Source organism: Melopsittacus undulatus, chromosome 4, assembly GCF_012275295.1.
Source record: "Melopsittacus undulatus isolate bMelUnd1 chromosome 4, bMelUnd1.mat.Z, whole genome shotgun sequence".
NCBI classification, from domain to species: Eukaryota; Metazoa; Chordata; class Aves; order Psittaciformes; family Psittaculidae; genus Melopsittacus; species Melopsittacus undulatus.
Window position 1 is genome coordinate 84806918 of NC_047530.1, and position 16143 is coordinate 84823060.

General features: G+C 40.8%; 1 protein-coding gene across 7 annotated transcripts in view; it reads left to right on the forward strand.

Moving 5' to 3' along the window:
- The window catches only part of CLASP1 (cytoplasmic linker associated protein 1), a 180676-nt gene that overhangs the window by 50557 nt on the left and 113976 nt on the right, over positions 1 to 16143 (forward strand). For all 7 annotated transcript variants that reach the window (XM_034062675.1, XM_034062670.1, XM_034062671.1 and 4 more), the window contains exon 8: positions 904 to 971. In XM_034062675.1, coding sequence (XP_033918566.1) covers positions 904 to 971 — 68 coding nt within the window. The remainder of the gene's footprint in view (positions 1 to 903; positions 972 to 16143) is intronic.

A 16143-nucleotide genomic window follows, 5' to 3' on the forward strand; every position in this document is an offset into this window, starting at 1 on the left:
GTCTGTGTTTATGCAATTTAGAAGAAATAAAACCAATAAAGTCAATATGATCAGTTCCAAGGCTTTATTAAAAACTAAAACAAACCAAAATCCAAAAACCTTGTCTCCCCAAAACCCCAACAGACCACACCACACAAAAAAAAACAACCCTAATTTCCCCCCCATCCCCAACCCCAATAAAAAAAAACTCACCCCAAAACCCAAGCCCTATTCCTCTGTGTCTGCCACTTCAGGCGCAGTAAGAAGCTGCTCCGTGTTTTGCCAAAACCTTCAGTGCACAGGGTGGAGTTTGGTTAGACCTGAGCATGGAGAAGATGGCAGTGTGTCAATGCACAAAGGGAGGAGGGAAGAGGTTATTTCAGAGGTGGGGTGCACGTGAGGGTAGGCAGTACTGTCGCCTTTGTTCTCCAGTGAAAATACCTGGTGCCACAATGTGGCTGAAAGTAATAAATTCTCTGGGAAGGATTAATGAGTTGTGATAAGGATCTTCTGCTCCACCAGGCCTGTGACACAAATGAGAGAAGCATCAGGGCCAAAGATAAATGTTGGGTAAAGTTGTCTTTTTAGGAGTGGGTTTTGTGGTATTTCTGCAAATATTTAAGATAGGTGAAGTAATAATGAACTGGAAATGCATCTAGAATTAGGCATGTTATGTTTTCAGTGTTACAGTATTTCCAATTATATCTTACACCTCTGTAGATTCAGTTGTTTCTCAGTTTTTCTTATCTGCTGTTGCATGCTGTGATACTTGAAAAATAAAAGTATCTTCCTTCTGCAGTGACATTTTGGACAGTGCTCCCAATGACCTGAGTTAAGCAAAATATGTTGTATAGCATCTTAAATTAAGAGATTCCTAAACATTAAATTAATCTTTCATTGTGTATTTCTTTACCTTTCAAACAGGTTGAATGTAATTTTTACAAAATTCGATGAGGTCCAAAAATCTGGAAATATGATCCAGAGTTCAAGTGGTGAGTAGGAGTATTTGCATTTTCTTGTTTTCAGCAGTTTTCAGTTGGTGAGGCATTCAAATGGACATGGACACAGAACAATCATTCTGTTAAGGGAGGAAAGTATGGGTGATCAGAAATATATACACAGGTTTTGCAACACATGAAATTGATGTTCAGTTAATCTGCTCTGTCTTCATAGGAGTACTGGAAGCAGAATGTTCCTTGTCTGAGACTAGTAGCTTGCTGATTTAAAAAACAAGTGTTTATTACTGCTTTTCTTATAGATAAGCTTATGAGCTAGAAAGTATTTTTAATTATCACTCATTTTTTAGGAATAGAGTTTTGAGAGAATTCTTGGTGAGGGAATTAATTTTTCTGCCAACAGCTGAGTAGAGCAGAGATGAAGAACATGGGTTCAGTGCTGTGGGTTCCTCTCAAGCCCCCACACTCTGCAAGGCCAAGAGCAGGAGAGACGATGTCCCCAGTCTTTCCCACCATGCTCTCAGAAACCAAGAGAACAGAGGTGTCTCTGCTCTTTTAAATTGGAAAAAATACCTTTTTCACTTCTGGGAACCATTCTTCTTGCCAAATCAATTTTTAAAATACAGTAAACTTTATTCCTGCAAGACCTAATAAAATTGACTTATTTGAAAAGTCTGAAGTTGTATTTTGGATTATTCAGAAATGTGGTATGGTGTTCTCTTACATGTTTGGGAAGATAAAGACTTCATGCAGGTTCCTCTGTGATAGAATGGGTTAAAATTATGCTTTTGCATAATGTATTGGTACATGAGGCTTACAGTGGCAAAAAGGTGCTGTTGAGAAACAAACATCCTTGTACTTTTTTTTAAGGGGTGGGGGAATAAATACTTAATCCCTTAATCTTAAAATTTACAACCTCCAGGTGTTTGTTCTGAAATCCTAACTCTAACTGAAACAAGCTTACTGCTGATGCAGCTTCTCTGCTTTCTGTTTGGCTAGGCTAAGGTAGGATTTTTGTTTTGCTAGTAGTGGAACAGAGTGGGCTTTCAAACCCAGAAAGTTAATTTGATGCATCACTCCACTATATAGATTGCTGTGGTCTGGATTTTGAGGAGGCATACTTGTGCTGTTTGGTGAGAAGTATTGCTACTGGTCTTTTTAAGCATCATCTCTTTGGTGTGACGATGACTGTGGGTGGGATTTCTGTTGGGTTTATTCTCTTGGCAGAGGGGGAAGGATTTCGGAGCTTAATGTACCTCTGGCCAAATTTAAGCTAAGTTTACAGAGGGTTTTTTTCTAGCCTGAATGAAGGTGATCTTGGTAGAAAATCGAGTATGTCACAATGGATTAGAAGAGTAGTATGAAATATGTGGGGTGCATGTAAGAATACCCATAAAGAGAAAGAAACTAGGGTTAGTTTATTTGCAATTGAAGTTTTAGCTATGCAATCATTTTAGCATTCACACATCCCAGAATTTTACCAGAGATGTCACTTGTGAATCCTTGGTTTTTGAGAAGTGGTTCTGGTCTCCAGTTTGAACATTCTAGTGCATGGTGTGATGTGATTCAAGGCTTCTGGCACCGTGGAAAACATCAAAAGAAGCAAGATGGGACAATTGGGATGACCTATTCTGGGTAGGCAATTCTTACTACCATCTCTTTCCGGGAAAGCAAGCCATCTGTTTTAAAATTACCAAAGAAGGATTCTGTAGGAACTTCTTTTTTATTTTTGAAATACATGCAAGGAAAGCATCTGTGCACATTAGGATTAATATTCTTGTAGGTACAGTGCCTGAGACGTTACACACTGTCTAATGCCCTTGACTCCATTGACAGGCTCTTTGTGCTTCTTGACACAAGTGTCCTGTGTTCCCCACTCAGCTTAATGTGATCTGCTGATGTTTCACTGTCCTTGCTTGCACTGTGTCTGGATGCAGTCCTTAGAGTGTATGTATTAGCATCTCTCCTCTGTTGAATATCCTGTGTGGACACTGAGACCAAAAGTAGCCTGGGGGAAAGGGAGCTGGGTGGAAGTGGAGGAGTATTAAAGAGTCAAAGAGAGCCAGGTGTGGAAAGGATAGGATATCCCATTGTTCTGTCAGAAACATTTAATCTTCCCTAACAATAAAAGAAAAAAATAGTCCATAATTGCATGGGTTATTTTTTTTAAAGTCACTCTTATTTGTGAAGCTGATGAGAGCATAATTTATTAATATTGCCTTTTGTGTGTGTGAGGGGAGGGTTGAGTTCCTTGTAGTCCTATAGGCTGGTTTGTTGCTTCTTCCTTGCCTGCCAAGCACAGCACAAGTACAGCATACATGCTCACCGTATCTAGCATGTCAACAGCTCTGTGCAACTTTCAGCTTATCTTTTGGAGGTTGTGTAAGCCAGTGGAGGACGCTTATCTTCACTCATGGTCACAAGTTTATTATGGCCTAAAAGCAAACCAAGTTTGTCAGGTTATTTGTGTCCCTGACACCTCCTGGAGCTTTTGAACAAAGGTGGCACTTTCAGCTGTTGTCAGAGTCATCAGGAAAGATGATAAATACTGTACATCCAGATGATCTGCCTTTCTCAGGAAAGAGCTGTCTCAATTTTATTAATCCTCTGAGTCTGGCAGAGTCCAGCATTGATTGTGGGGACGTCTGCCTCTGAGTGCACTACTGTCCCTTTTAAATTGTAACACCACCAGCCAAACATAGCAGTAATGCTTTAACCTTACCTGTAACCTCATGTATAACCTTCATGTTACACCACCTGGATGAGGTGACTTCAGGCTGTATAATGCAGCTGTGCCTTGTCTTAAAAGCTCGAGTTTGTTCCTCTCTGTAGCTGCCATGTAAGTCTAGTTCTATGGAGGCTGCATATGAGGGTCCCAGAGGTTTTGGGAGGCAAACTGACAAATATTTATGCAGACTGCAGTCTGTAAGCCCTTGTCAGTGTAAAACGGTGCTGTGGAAGGAGGAGAGTTAGCTCACTTGCATTGGGTTTTCTGCCATGGGCTGCTGCCTGTACCAGCTACAAAACAGACCTGGCTGAAAAGTAACATGCTGCACCCCTTGGGGAAGGGCTTCTTGTTGCTCAGGGCTAATGCATGCCTCTGAAATAAAGGTTAACTGAAGTTGTATCATGACTTCCCAGCACACTAAGATCAACTCGAACTCTTTTTAAATGTGATCTTATGGGTGAATATGGTGAATCTCTACTTCTCTGGTGGGCAGCTCAGGTGGGTAACCAAGAGCAAGCTGTTGGCTGAAGTGTCACTTGTAATCAAGTGCTGGCTCAGGAACACTGGAATTGTGCTATTTACAACAAGATTTGAAAGTGGTTGTCAAACCGGACTTATTGCAGAACATAGCTGAACTGGGCAGGTGGGAAAGTGACTGTGGCTTCTTAAATGGCGGAATACAGCAAAAGAACTGGTCGAAAATGAATAATGACTAAAACTGGTCTCTTAGCATTGAGGCTGCTGTTTGGGATCAGAGTTTCCTCTACCAGCTCACTGAGGATTCAAGTAAAAGTAAGCAATTGCAGCAACATTATTTAGGTATCAGGAGTAATTTGGAGATCAGCAAGTATGCCACAAGTTGTTCATCATTTCTTAAATAATGGTTTGCAAGTCACAATCCAACAGAAATCTTAGTCTGCTAGCAAAGGTGTTTCAAATAATAGGGCATTTTCTGATCCCATAAATCTGATGGATCAGCTCTAAGCAGAATGTGATTTTTAGGTCTATGAAAATAATGAATGTGGTTTATATTAACTTACTTTCTGTACCATGGTCCTTTAGTGCTGTTTTGAGTTTATCTTGAATTGCTTGATATTTTTTTTGGCTAGGCTTTGTTTTTATCAGTAATATAGGAATCAAATATGTAGTGGGGTGTGGGGGAGGTTTGCAGAGTTGTCTGAGGTGTTTCATTAAATTGTAGGCAGGTTTTGGCACGCCTGAACTATGCTGCTTGTTGCTAGGCTACCACCAGCCTTATAGCTAGAATTGAAGTTAAAATCCATCTTGGATTTCTTGATGATTCTAAATGCATCTCTATTTTGTTATTTGGCATATAATTAGTCAGCTTCTTGAAGCAAAAATTATAGTTTTTCCTCCTTTGGGCTTTCAGCAAGCTAATTATTTTTGTGTAACTGCTTTTGCTAATTATGCAGATGCCTTATTCTGGGACAAATATATTTTCAGTATGAAAGAGCCAATAATTGCCAGCTTGTCAGCTGCTGTATTTGTGTGGCATTGTGCGATGATCCTTAGTTGGATGTGATACAGAGAGAGGCTGTTCGACATAAACAGAGACTACAAGAAATTCAAGCTGTATGGGCTTCCTTGGTATTATGTCTGGAAGACCTGAACATAAAGTGTATGTTTTTTTCATGTATCTGAAGTGTCTTGATCAGACCTGGATTTCAGAACAGATTAAGAATGAAGTAAGCGAACTACAGAAGAGATACAGGCTGATAGGAAATTATGACTCAAACCAAAGCTATTAGTAATCAAAATGTTTCAGTGTTGTGGGGGGGTTTTATGCTCATGATCATTGCGATATCATAATATGACATTCCTTGATGTAAACCACCATTTTTTTTACATAAGTCACAGTTTTGGGGAAATGATTCTACATTGGTGCATGCAGGATTACTGTGGTGGTGAGCCAGTATGGTGGTATCTGTGAGTAGAGAGGGGATTGAAATTCCTCGTCTATGTTTAATTTTGACTTTACTTGGGAGAGCAAGATTTAGGGATAATGGAGGTGGCAGTGGTCTGGGGCTGCAAGGAAATCAAGGCAGATCTTAAAGCCAGAAGTCTGGAGCTGAGATCTCTCACAGATACTTGCACTGAGTAAGGTGAGGAGAGGCTGCAAGTTCAGTAGTTGCTTATGTAAGTTCTAAGAGTAAGCAAAATCAAAAGAATGCTAAAATAGCAGGTGTGATAATTCTAGTTACTGAAAGCCTATGAAAAAGGAGCAGTGTTATTCTTGAGTAGAACTACTTCTGTATTTGAAATATTATTTGAGGTAAATACGCTATTTGCTGAATGAATTCTCGGTATGAAGTTGAAAACTTGAGACAATTAGATGGAAACTAGAGCTATTCTAGACTCCTGTGTTTTGCTGGTAATAAAGCTGAGTGACTGAATACTATGTTGATATTTATTATAAGGAGGACAAATCACCCACATTTTTTAAGTAATTCCGTGCATCTGTGGGTGCAGTGTATTGCTTGTTTGTCAACACACATCCAAGCAGCAGAATTGCAGACTGGAAGGAGGGGTGGCTGTGTTAACACAGATTGATTTAGAAGCAACAAACGTAACCCCTTGTGCAATTCAGTTTCTGTTATGGCTTGTTCTGTATGAATACTGTTTTCAAGCTGAAATAGGAAATTAAATAGAAAATTAATTTCTTTGATTCAGTGTTCCTGTGGCATGACAAAAGCAAGGAAATACTTTCACTTGCACAGGGTCAGAGAGAGCAGTAATGTCAGAGTGATAGTTGAATGAGTACTATTAACTCATAGCATATGCTTGTGAAGGGTAATGGACAAGACGAGCTCTGCACCCTTTGTATTACACAACTTTGTAAATAAGCACATTACTTCCTCCTGGATTTTAGACTCTCAAATTTAGAAGGGAGGGATGTGAGCAAGTGAGCATAGGAGGATGCATGGGGCTCAGCTGAAAGCAGGCTTTTATTTTGGAGAGGTGGCAATCACTGCCTGCTAGGTCACACTGAGTGAGGGTGGAGAGTTTGCTGGTGGCTAAGTTGCTGAGAGACGTACTGTAGGGCTGCTCCTGGAGCACAGTGCTCTTCCCCAGCATCTCACTGGCACTGCAGATAATGACTACAGGGAAAGGTAGGTGCTAATGAATGTGCCACAGGGGGATGGATGTGTTTATTTCTTAGTGTCTGAATATTTGCCTGTTAAATTTCCTTTTTAATGGTGTGAAGAGATTGAAACAATCTTGCAGTAATAGTGGAACTTTAAAAAATAGCTGTAAGCATCTGTAGCCTGGCGGCATCAAGCTCAGTTTAAGCTTTCATAAAATATGATAAATGATCTGTTTGGCAGGGCAAAGGAAGAGGATGTGTGTATACATACGGGAACAGAACAGGTTGCGAGAGGTGAAGGACAGGTATTTTGAGATGCCCTTCCTGGTCTGTGATGTTTTTGTGTGATCCCTTAGGCTTTCATTTCCTAACTGTTCCCTTTTGCAGCATCAACTGGGAAGATTATTTAAATTGGTTATAAGTACTTTTGAATTAGTATTGAATCATAGTTCCAAGAATGTGCCAAATGGAGACATTGCTGGCTTTTCTGCATTTTTTTTGTTTTAACTGCATTTCTGTAACAGACAAGGATATCTGCAGAAGTCAGAGGGGGCTGGAGGGGACTAGGTGAAATGAAAAGGCAGAGGAACTCTGTGTCTATTCACCTGTGGAGAGCTAATTTGCAGCATGAATGCATGTATTGCATTTATTTTTGGTGCATCAGAAGCTTGTGCTTTTTGTTTTAGCATTCAGAGGAAGTGATTTCTGCTAGCCATCTTTGCAAAAGCTGCATCTTTTTTCTTCCCTCTCTTCTCCCTGTTCAGTGTACCTGTTGTCCTGGTGAAATCTTTATTACACCGTGGATGTAGCAGACTAAATTTAGGAAGTGTGAGATTGTCAGTATCTGAGTTGTATAGACTTTGGTTTTGTATTGATTGTTTTTCTGTCTCAAAGTGCCAGTTCATTTGCAGCTTTTTTTGGTAATGGAATAGACAGTGGAAATTACCTGGGCAGATTGAATGCTGTGGAGCTGATACAATGTGCCATTTTTATGGGCAGTTCTTCATTTTGGGGGCTTGGGTCCTTTTGGAATATTATGGTTTCACAAGGGCATTTATTACGCATATTTTCAGAGCAGTCAGGGGATGTGTGTGTGGTATTACTTGTGAACAGCCTACTTGTAAATGCCTCCCAAGTCCAGGAGTTAGTCACCAAAATCTATCTAGGTTGGTTCTCCTTTTCATTGTGTATTGCATCACCTGTCAATGGACAGTGTCACTATTTACATCTGAGATACCCTTTCACTCTGGCTGCTCCTTTCCCCATGAAAAGAGTAGTTCTTAAGTTATTTTTCCAGAGTTGGAATTGTGTTGGATAATTAATGTACTTAACTGCTTATTAAAGAAAACAAGCACATATTTGTTGTTAATGAAGCATGATGATTTCAGGATGCTGTGAACTTCTCCGCTTTGAAAGATCGGCTGGTGGAATGAAGAGCCTGGAGCCATAGTCCAGCTAGTCTTATCTGCTGGGAAATGTCTGACCTCCAGGTCACCGTTGCTTGTCTGAATTGTGTTAGTAGCAAATGTCAGAAGAAAAGTGTGTAAGTTGTTAGTGCTATTGTGTCTTCTGGATTGAATCTGAAGTATCTTGATCCAAGAATTCCCTTGCAATGAATAAGTATACCAGAGTTACTTTGATTATTTGTGTATCATCACTTCCCTAACCCCTGTTTTTTATGAACACAGAAATGCTCTTTTGCAAAGCTTTAGTGTAACCAAGTGAACCACTCTACTGCTGCATTTCATGGTATTTCCAACAGACATGCATGAAATGTAGGCTAGAGGAGTGGCAGCTAAATGGTAAGATGGTGCTGTTTAGTGTGGACCGCATGAGTTAAAAGATCAACATGCACAATTCCATTAACCCTACTGGAGGTTAAATGCATAAATAGCCTATATTTCTGGAGATAAGCTTCTTTATACAGAGCCTGTTCTCTTCCCCTTTGGTAAAAGTATCATATGAATCTGAGGGACCTCAATGGTTATCTTAGAGAACATGTTGCAAGGATGAGTCTAGAGTGCAGTGTCCATAAAAAAATTTGGAATGAATCAGAAAAGATCCTACACCCTTCCCATGCAGACTGCAGTAATGTCTGGTAAAGCTGTGGAGGTGATCATATTTCAGTAATGCATAGTAGTGTTGCTATTTCTGTTCTGTGGTTTTGTCCTCCAGTTTCTTGTGTGTCTTTTGGTATTGGGTTGGTTTCATCTGTAAAATAAAGCCTGAGAGCTGCAGTGGTGGTTGTCTTTATCTGGACCAGTTTCCTGGTATCTTTGCTTCTTTGTGCAGTTGGCTCTCCATTGTAGATCTGTTGTTAGTAAGACTTTAGGGGTCAAGGCTGGAGCAATCTTAACTCCACTGACAATTTCACAGGAAAGGACTAACTAAATCACATGGTTTTGATGCTAACTTTGCCATTTATTATACACAGAATCTTCCAGGGGCAGATTTGTCAATAAGATGGTCATATCCATCCCTGGCAGTGTTCAAGACCAGGTTGGATGAAGCCTTGGGTGATATGGTTTAGTGTGAGGTGTCCCTGCCCATGGCAGGGGGGTTGGAACTAGATGATCTTGAGGTCCTTTCCAATCCTAACTATTCTATGATTCTATATGCATGTATGTGCACGACATATCGATCATTCTGAATGCAGCAGTGATTTTTAAGTCAGTTGTCTTAATTCTCAACAGTTCTCTGAGAGACGGGAGTACGAATTACTCAAATATCCTAAAGGAAGGCTTGCATGCTAAGGGCAACCTGTTGTATGTAAAGTATTCCATACTTGTGTATTCTGCAGATTTGTGAAGCTTATTTGATGTGTGTTTGCTTATGTATTTCACACGCTCGGGCTTCAGCACTTGTGAAAGTGCAGTGAAGTATGTCAGTGAGCACAAGTGAAGGTGTCACATGCTTTCTGCTGCTGTGGAAAGAATTATAGAAGTGTGCTTGACATAAGAGACTTTGCCTGAGGCTTGCAAATAGCTCAGGCTCCACAAAAAGTGGTGAAGGGGTGGCAGGTGCCTTCCTTCTCCCTTTTTGTATGTTGGCTGGGTTCTTGAGAGTAGTCTCTTGATACCTCTTCTAAGTGAATGCTTTGGGCTATTTCTATATAGAATCACTGTCCCAGTTAGAATTAAATTGCTGTCCTTAATCAGCAGCCTCAGCAAAGGCTCAAGACTGCTTGGATGGGGGGGGAAGGTAAATTAAATTTCTTGCACCTCTTGTGGAGCACTTTGAACTGCTGTGCTGCTGCTCATTTATTCAATGAGATCTGTTTTCAGGTTGAGCATGTAACAAGTGAACTGAGTTTAGCTGCTGTAATTGGCAGCCCCTGAGGACAGCAGTGCCCCTAAGGGAATGGGTGAACTACCAGATAGGCTTCTATGGGCAATAAAAGTACATGAAATGTGTGTTTCTCCTGCTGGTGACGAGCATCCCTGCCCTTGCAGAACAGTGTGTGTATCGTGTAACTGCAGTAGCTGCAGTTTCTATAGGCGTGAGATTTTATTCAGGTGTCTAGACTGAAAAGCACCTGTGTGGTTTCTAGAGAACCTAAGGGCAAATGCTTGCAGGCTTGAAGGTCTTCTCAAACATAGTCACTTTTCATATTGAAATCATTGACCTTAGGCTGGATGAGATTAGGCTACCAAGTCTACTTATGAGAAAGACATACTAATACAGATGGTGTATGCAGTTTTAACATACAGTGATAGAACAATAACTGCAGTTACAGCCATGTGAGTTGAGGGCATGAAAAGGACCTTTTTTTCTACACACAGGAGTGGACAAATGCTGATTTTTTTACTCCATTGGGAAGTACAGTTAATGCATTGTCTGCACTTGGCCTTTGTCTGGCATTATATTGCCCTCCTCCTTCATTATGTTTGGCTGAAGTATTTTTTTGGTATCTCAAATGTAGTGATGTGAAATAGAACAAAACCAAGCTATACTAAAAGCATCCTATTTTTTTAGTATTAACACAGCAAACACTGTATAATGACTGGGTTTCTTCTGCCTGCTGAAGGAATTAATTCTGCCCTGCTGCTCTGTCAAAGGAATCCTTTTGTTGCATTGTGCAAAGCAGTCTGAGTCTCTTTCTTGTTTATTCCCCTGAAGCCCAAAACTGCAGACAGCCCTTGAATAATCCTGGCTTGGTCTACACCCTATGTGTAGCCTGCATGGAGCTCACTGCAGCCAAATCTTCACAAAGAAAACTGCGAATGGCCACTTTGCAATTGGCCTTCAGTGACAAGCCAGGTGAATTTTAGCATGAACAATGAATGCACTATAGAGGAAGAGATAAATACCTTCATTCACTGTACAGTGTCACCTGCTTTTCTCAAGAATGGCAAAATCTGTAGCACCTACACCTCCGGACCTGCTCCTTTTCCTGTGGCAGACCTGTCCTGCCTTCCTTCAGAGCTTGTCAGGGCACAACAGAAGTCCTTTAGATGCTTGACATGGAAGTTTCTGGTATTAGATGTAAATATGAATGTCCAGTGAATATGAAGCATATCTGGACTTCAGTCATTGGAGACCAGGATGCATTGTTTTTTGATCAGTGAATAGGAAACATAGGAAAAGAGTAGCTAGGAAAGATAGGAAAGAGAAAGATAGGAAAAGATAGGAAAGCATAGAAAAGCAGAGGTAGGAAAGATAAATTTACTAATTTTTCTTTTTTCTTTATTTTTTTTAATTACAAATCTGCTCCCTTTGTTGGGCTCTTTTTCTGATGATTTCAACAGGAAATGAACAGGACCCCTTGTTAAGTGCTGCTGACTATGTTTTAATAGTGTTGTATGGGTATTGTAGATACGATTGCTCCTAGTCTTTCAGAGGGAAGAGAGAAATAAAAGGCTTATATACGAAACAGTATTGGTACTGCTTCTTGCAGGGTTTTCTGTATGCAGCTGTGCTGCTTCCACCCAGTGTAATGAGACTGTTCCCTTTGGTTGGGGGGTGGGTAGAAAGGTGCATACATCTTTAAGAAATCATACACGTCTTCCACGTACATCTCTCCTGAGTAATGGGACTCCTATATAGTGGAGCTCCTAATGAGACCTGACATTTCTAATTAGGCCTGCTTTGTGAAGAATGGGTCTAACTTTGTTCTTGATCATTTTTATTTTTTCCCCTGACATCCCCAGCTCTTACTTGTGAGCAGGAGGGAGCTGGGGCACTCCTGGAGCCAGCCATGGAGGGGCAAGGATGGACATGCTTCTTGCTGCTGCAGCTCTGCCAGTGTGCTTCAGCTCTGATTTACACTCCTGCTGTTTGAGCTCTGTGCTGGGCAGGAACTGAATCTGCAGCGACTTCTAATCACACAGAGCTTCTGTGATGTGGAGAGACAGTCATGCTCCTTTTCACTGGAGACTTAAATGAGATCTGATCCCAGGCTTCCGCAGGCAAAATGCTTATGCACCAGCTCACTGAAACTTATTCTCTACTCATCCCCTTCAGAAGCTACATATTTGTCTCCAATGCTTTCCTCAGATGTGTGTGTGTGAGATATGCTGCATCTTGGCTTACTCCAGTGGGCCTTCTTCAAGGATCCAAGTCTGGGCTGGGTCTTGTGTATGCATATTGTGGTCCTTGCTTGCTACTCCCCTCCATGTTTCTCCTTGAAGCCTACATATTACCATGGGCTCAAAACCAGTCTTGTCCAAACTATTTCTCATTTATAGCCGTATAGTATAAGCAGCTTTGTGTACTCTGTCGCCTGAGAGAGATGCGGTAGGATAGTGGAGCATTAGGGGTTTTGTAACACAGATGAACTGTGTGAGGTACTGTGGAGTCACCTGAGATAAACATGAAACCTTTATTTTATCTAGCTAATCAACATTAAAAGTAGGATTAAAAGCTTAGTATTTTGGTTGCAACTCTTTGTTGGAAAAGGTGAGCTCTTGACAGCTGTGGGAAGCAATGTCTTTTGTATAAACCAGGCAGGATGCTCCATCAGCTACAGTGGGACGTTCCCTTCTGGGCCGCCAGTATTTGTGTGAGGAAGCGGTTTGGTCCTGTCCACCAACTTCCTCCCAGTAAGGTTGGATCACAGAGCTGTCCAAGCCAGTGCAATTTATGTGCCCTACAAAATGCGCTATACTGCCAGTTTGAGCAATGTTTGATTGTGCTCTGCAGCCTTGACCAGTGATAACCCTACAAGCTGTTTTTGGAAGCAGGTGGTTTCTGCTCTCGTGTGACACAGAACTGATTTCTATGAAACAGCATACAGTACAAACACCAGTAGAAGCCTGTGATGAGCAGTCTTTGAATTTTTTGGGGTAGAATCTTGACCCTTCTGTACCTGTGATGTATAAACTGCTAATTCTAGAAAACCTCAGAATCGAAAATGAACCTTTTGCGGCAAAAGATTTTCAGTTTGTTTTAGTGAGTTCGAGTAGTTCATGTACTACACGGACTGAGGGGGCAACCATATGCTCATTTCTTCCATAAACTGGCAGTTTTTTCGCTCTGAGGGTGATGAGTGAAACACTGGAACAGTTGCCCAGAGGATCTCCATCAATGGAAACTTTTAAAGCGTGTCTGGATGAGGCCCTGAGCAATACAACTTTGTTAGCCCTGCTTTCCAAAAGAGGTTGGATCACTTGATGACCAGACATACCTTCCAAACTAAATTATTCTCTGATTTTGTTTTTTTTTTCCTGTGATAGGAGATAGTAGTCAGCTAATATCTCCAAATTAACAAAAAAAATTTTTTTGTTGGTTTTCCTTATGACTTCTATAGCTGTACATCTTAGTAAACTAAAGACGAAGGTTGTCATTTGGGATGGTGTGTTTGTCTGTCACGGAACACGTAATCAAAGGTGATAACAGGGCTAAAGGCAGAAGAAAATGTGACCTCAGCTGGCAATGCAACCTGGTGGTGGCATGAGACAGCTGCAAGCCACAACAGAACCACTTCTATAACTGGCAGCGTGTATCATTTATTGTACACCTTCTTTGCTGATTTGATGTTATACTAGAATTTGAGAATACTTTATTCTAGTTTTATTGGTCTGTCATAAGTATGACTGTCAAGTTGCATAAGGGCATAGTTAGTGAAGAATGAAGATACAGATTGTTCTGATTTTAATAGTAAATCATAGAATAGTTAGGATTGGAAAGGACCTCAAGATCATCCAGTTCCAACCCCCTTGCCATGGGCAGGGACACCTCACACTAAACCATGCCACCCAAGGCTTCATCCAACCTGGTCTTGAACACTGCCAGGGATGGAGCATTCACAGCCTCCCTGGGCAACTCATTCCAGTACCTCACCACCCTAACAGTAAAGAGTTTCTTCCTTATATCCAGTCTAAACCTCTGCTGTTTAAGTTTCAACCCATTACCCCTTGTCCTGAAAAACTTAAAGCTTGATATTTAAATGTGGATATATTCTAATTCCAAGGAGCAGCTTGCTACAGATTGTGGGTGAGACTATTTTGTTCCATTTCATCTTCATGCTGTTCTTCAAAATAGTCTTTTTAGAAGCCTTCTGGACCTTGCATGTAATGGTAAGCTTTATTTTCCTGGCTGTGCATTGTGTTCCAGTTCCCCATATAGAAAAAATTAATGTTTCCTTTAGCTTATGATGCTTGAATGTTTATGGGTTGGTTTTTTTTTCTTGTGGCATAGTAAAGGTTTTGACCTCTTTCCTCATAGTTTTTGCAAAAGAAAGCTAAGTAAGCTTGTTTAAATGTAATCTAGGTGACTCGGGACCACCCCATCCAAAAAACCTGCCCATGTTTCAGGCAGTAATAATCAGTGGTTCCTTCTGTCAGTGGGAGGGGGTTTCCAGATGCTAGCAGGAATTAGTAGGATTATGGTTCTAATGTTTATGTTGTACTAGTTGTGTGTTTGTTTTTTAAAGAGGGAATGGAAGTTTTATGGTCCATCTCTTCTGTTCTGCTTTCCAGTGAATGCTTCATCAATTCAGTCTCCAGGTTGTGGAGTAGAGTGGGTGGGATAGTAAAGACCCATGAAGCTTTGCATGGGAAAGAAGGCAAGGCAAACAGTTCAAAATGAGGAGAACTGGAGGATTGACTTCTTATGAATGCCAGTATATAAAGGTGGCATTGAAACTCACATTTGCCAGTAAAAATACCTGATCTTACTTTCTTTCAATCTTTGGAGCAAAGCTGAAACAGAATCTGTAGTTGTCTGTCATGTGCTGTGCTTCATGTGTGCCAATTCCTCTGTTTGCTAATTCTTCTTTAAGTAAAGGCAAGCACAGATGTTGCTGAAGAGAACTAGATGATTTGGCAGTATGCTGATGTATTTGCAGGAGTGAGACTTGAACAGGCTTGAAGCTGCTTTGTTGGCATTGCTTTTAGTTCAAAATTTTTATTTAGAAAGTTAAAATTCTTCAGTTTTGTCCCTTTTTTTAGTTTATGGTAGGATTCATTTATGGAGGCTTTTTTCATTCTAGTAAGGTGCTTGTTTGCATTTCAATCATGTTAAGAATCCATCCTTCTTGTGAAGTGTGGAGTATAAACAAGGGGACATACATGGAGAAGTTTAAATGTAGGATATGCCTTAATTCCATAAAAGAACTACCAGTTCCTCTCTCCATGATGACGTGAGATAAAGGTCTCATGTCTTCATAGACCTGTTCCTTCAAACTGAATAATGTCAAGAGAGGGCCCTCACCAGAAGGGCACTGTGAGTGTAGTTTCATCTTTTTAGCTCAATTGAGTTAGCTTAGCTGGGCTGCAAGACCCCAGGTGCTGGTTAATATGCAGGTTAATTGTCAAATCTTGCTTCCTTGGCTGGCCTGTGGCTCTTAAGCATGGATTCTGTATTTGGCAACATCTAGGGAACCAGTGGGCTGTGCACAGTGTGCAGTGAGCCAGGATGCTGGTCACTGATCACTTCAGGCTGCTGCAGCATTACAAGCAGTAAATACCCTTGTATAACTGAGACATTCGGTTCCAGTCTGGACAAAATAATTATTGCTACTGGAAATAAAGTGCCCTGTATGGAGGTGGTTCAGGTGACTCAAGTGACCTAAGCTGGTTGACTTGTGATGAACCAGGCTGATCCTGCTCTTGTGTTCTGGGAGGTCTGAAAACTTTTTCTCTGAATGGACTGATGGCTGGTAAAGAGGTGGCCAAATATGAAGGATAATTATCTTTAGACAGAAATGTTTTACTTCTGGGGTACCTGCAAGTATACAGGACTTCAGTGCTCATGCTTATGAAAGGAACCAAGCAGTCCAGCAAGACTCCTCACACTGTGACTGGTACTTACCTTCTTCATAAATTCCAAAGGTTTATCTACACAGTAAGCTTTGAATTTGGGTTTAGGGATTTGCTAAGGCATTATTTTCTTGCAAAATTTATTCCTGTTTCTCCTGGGTTTTGACTCCTTCT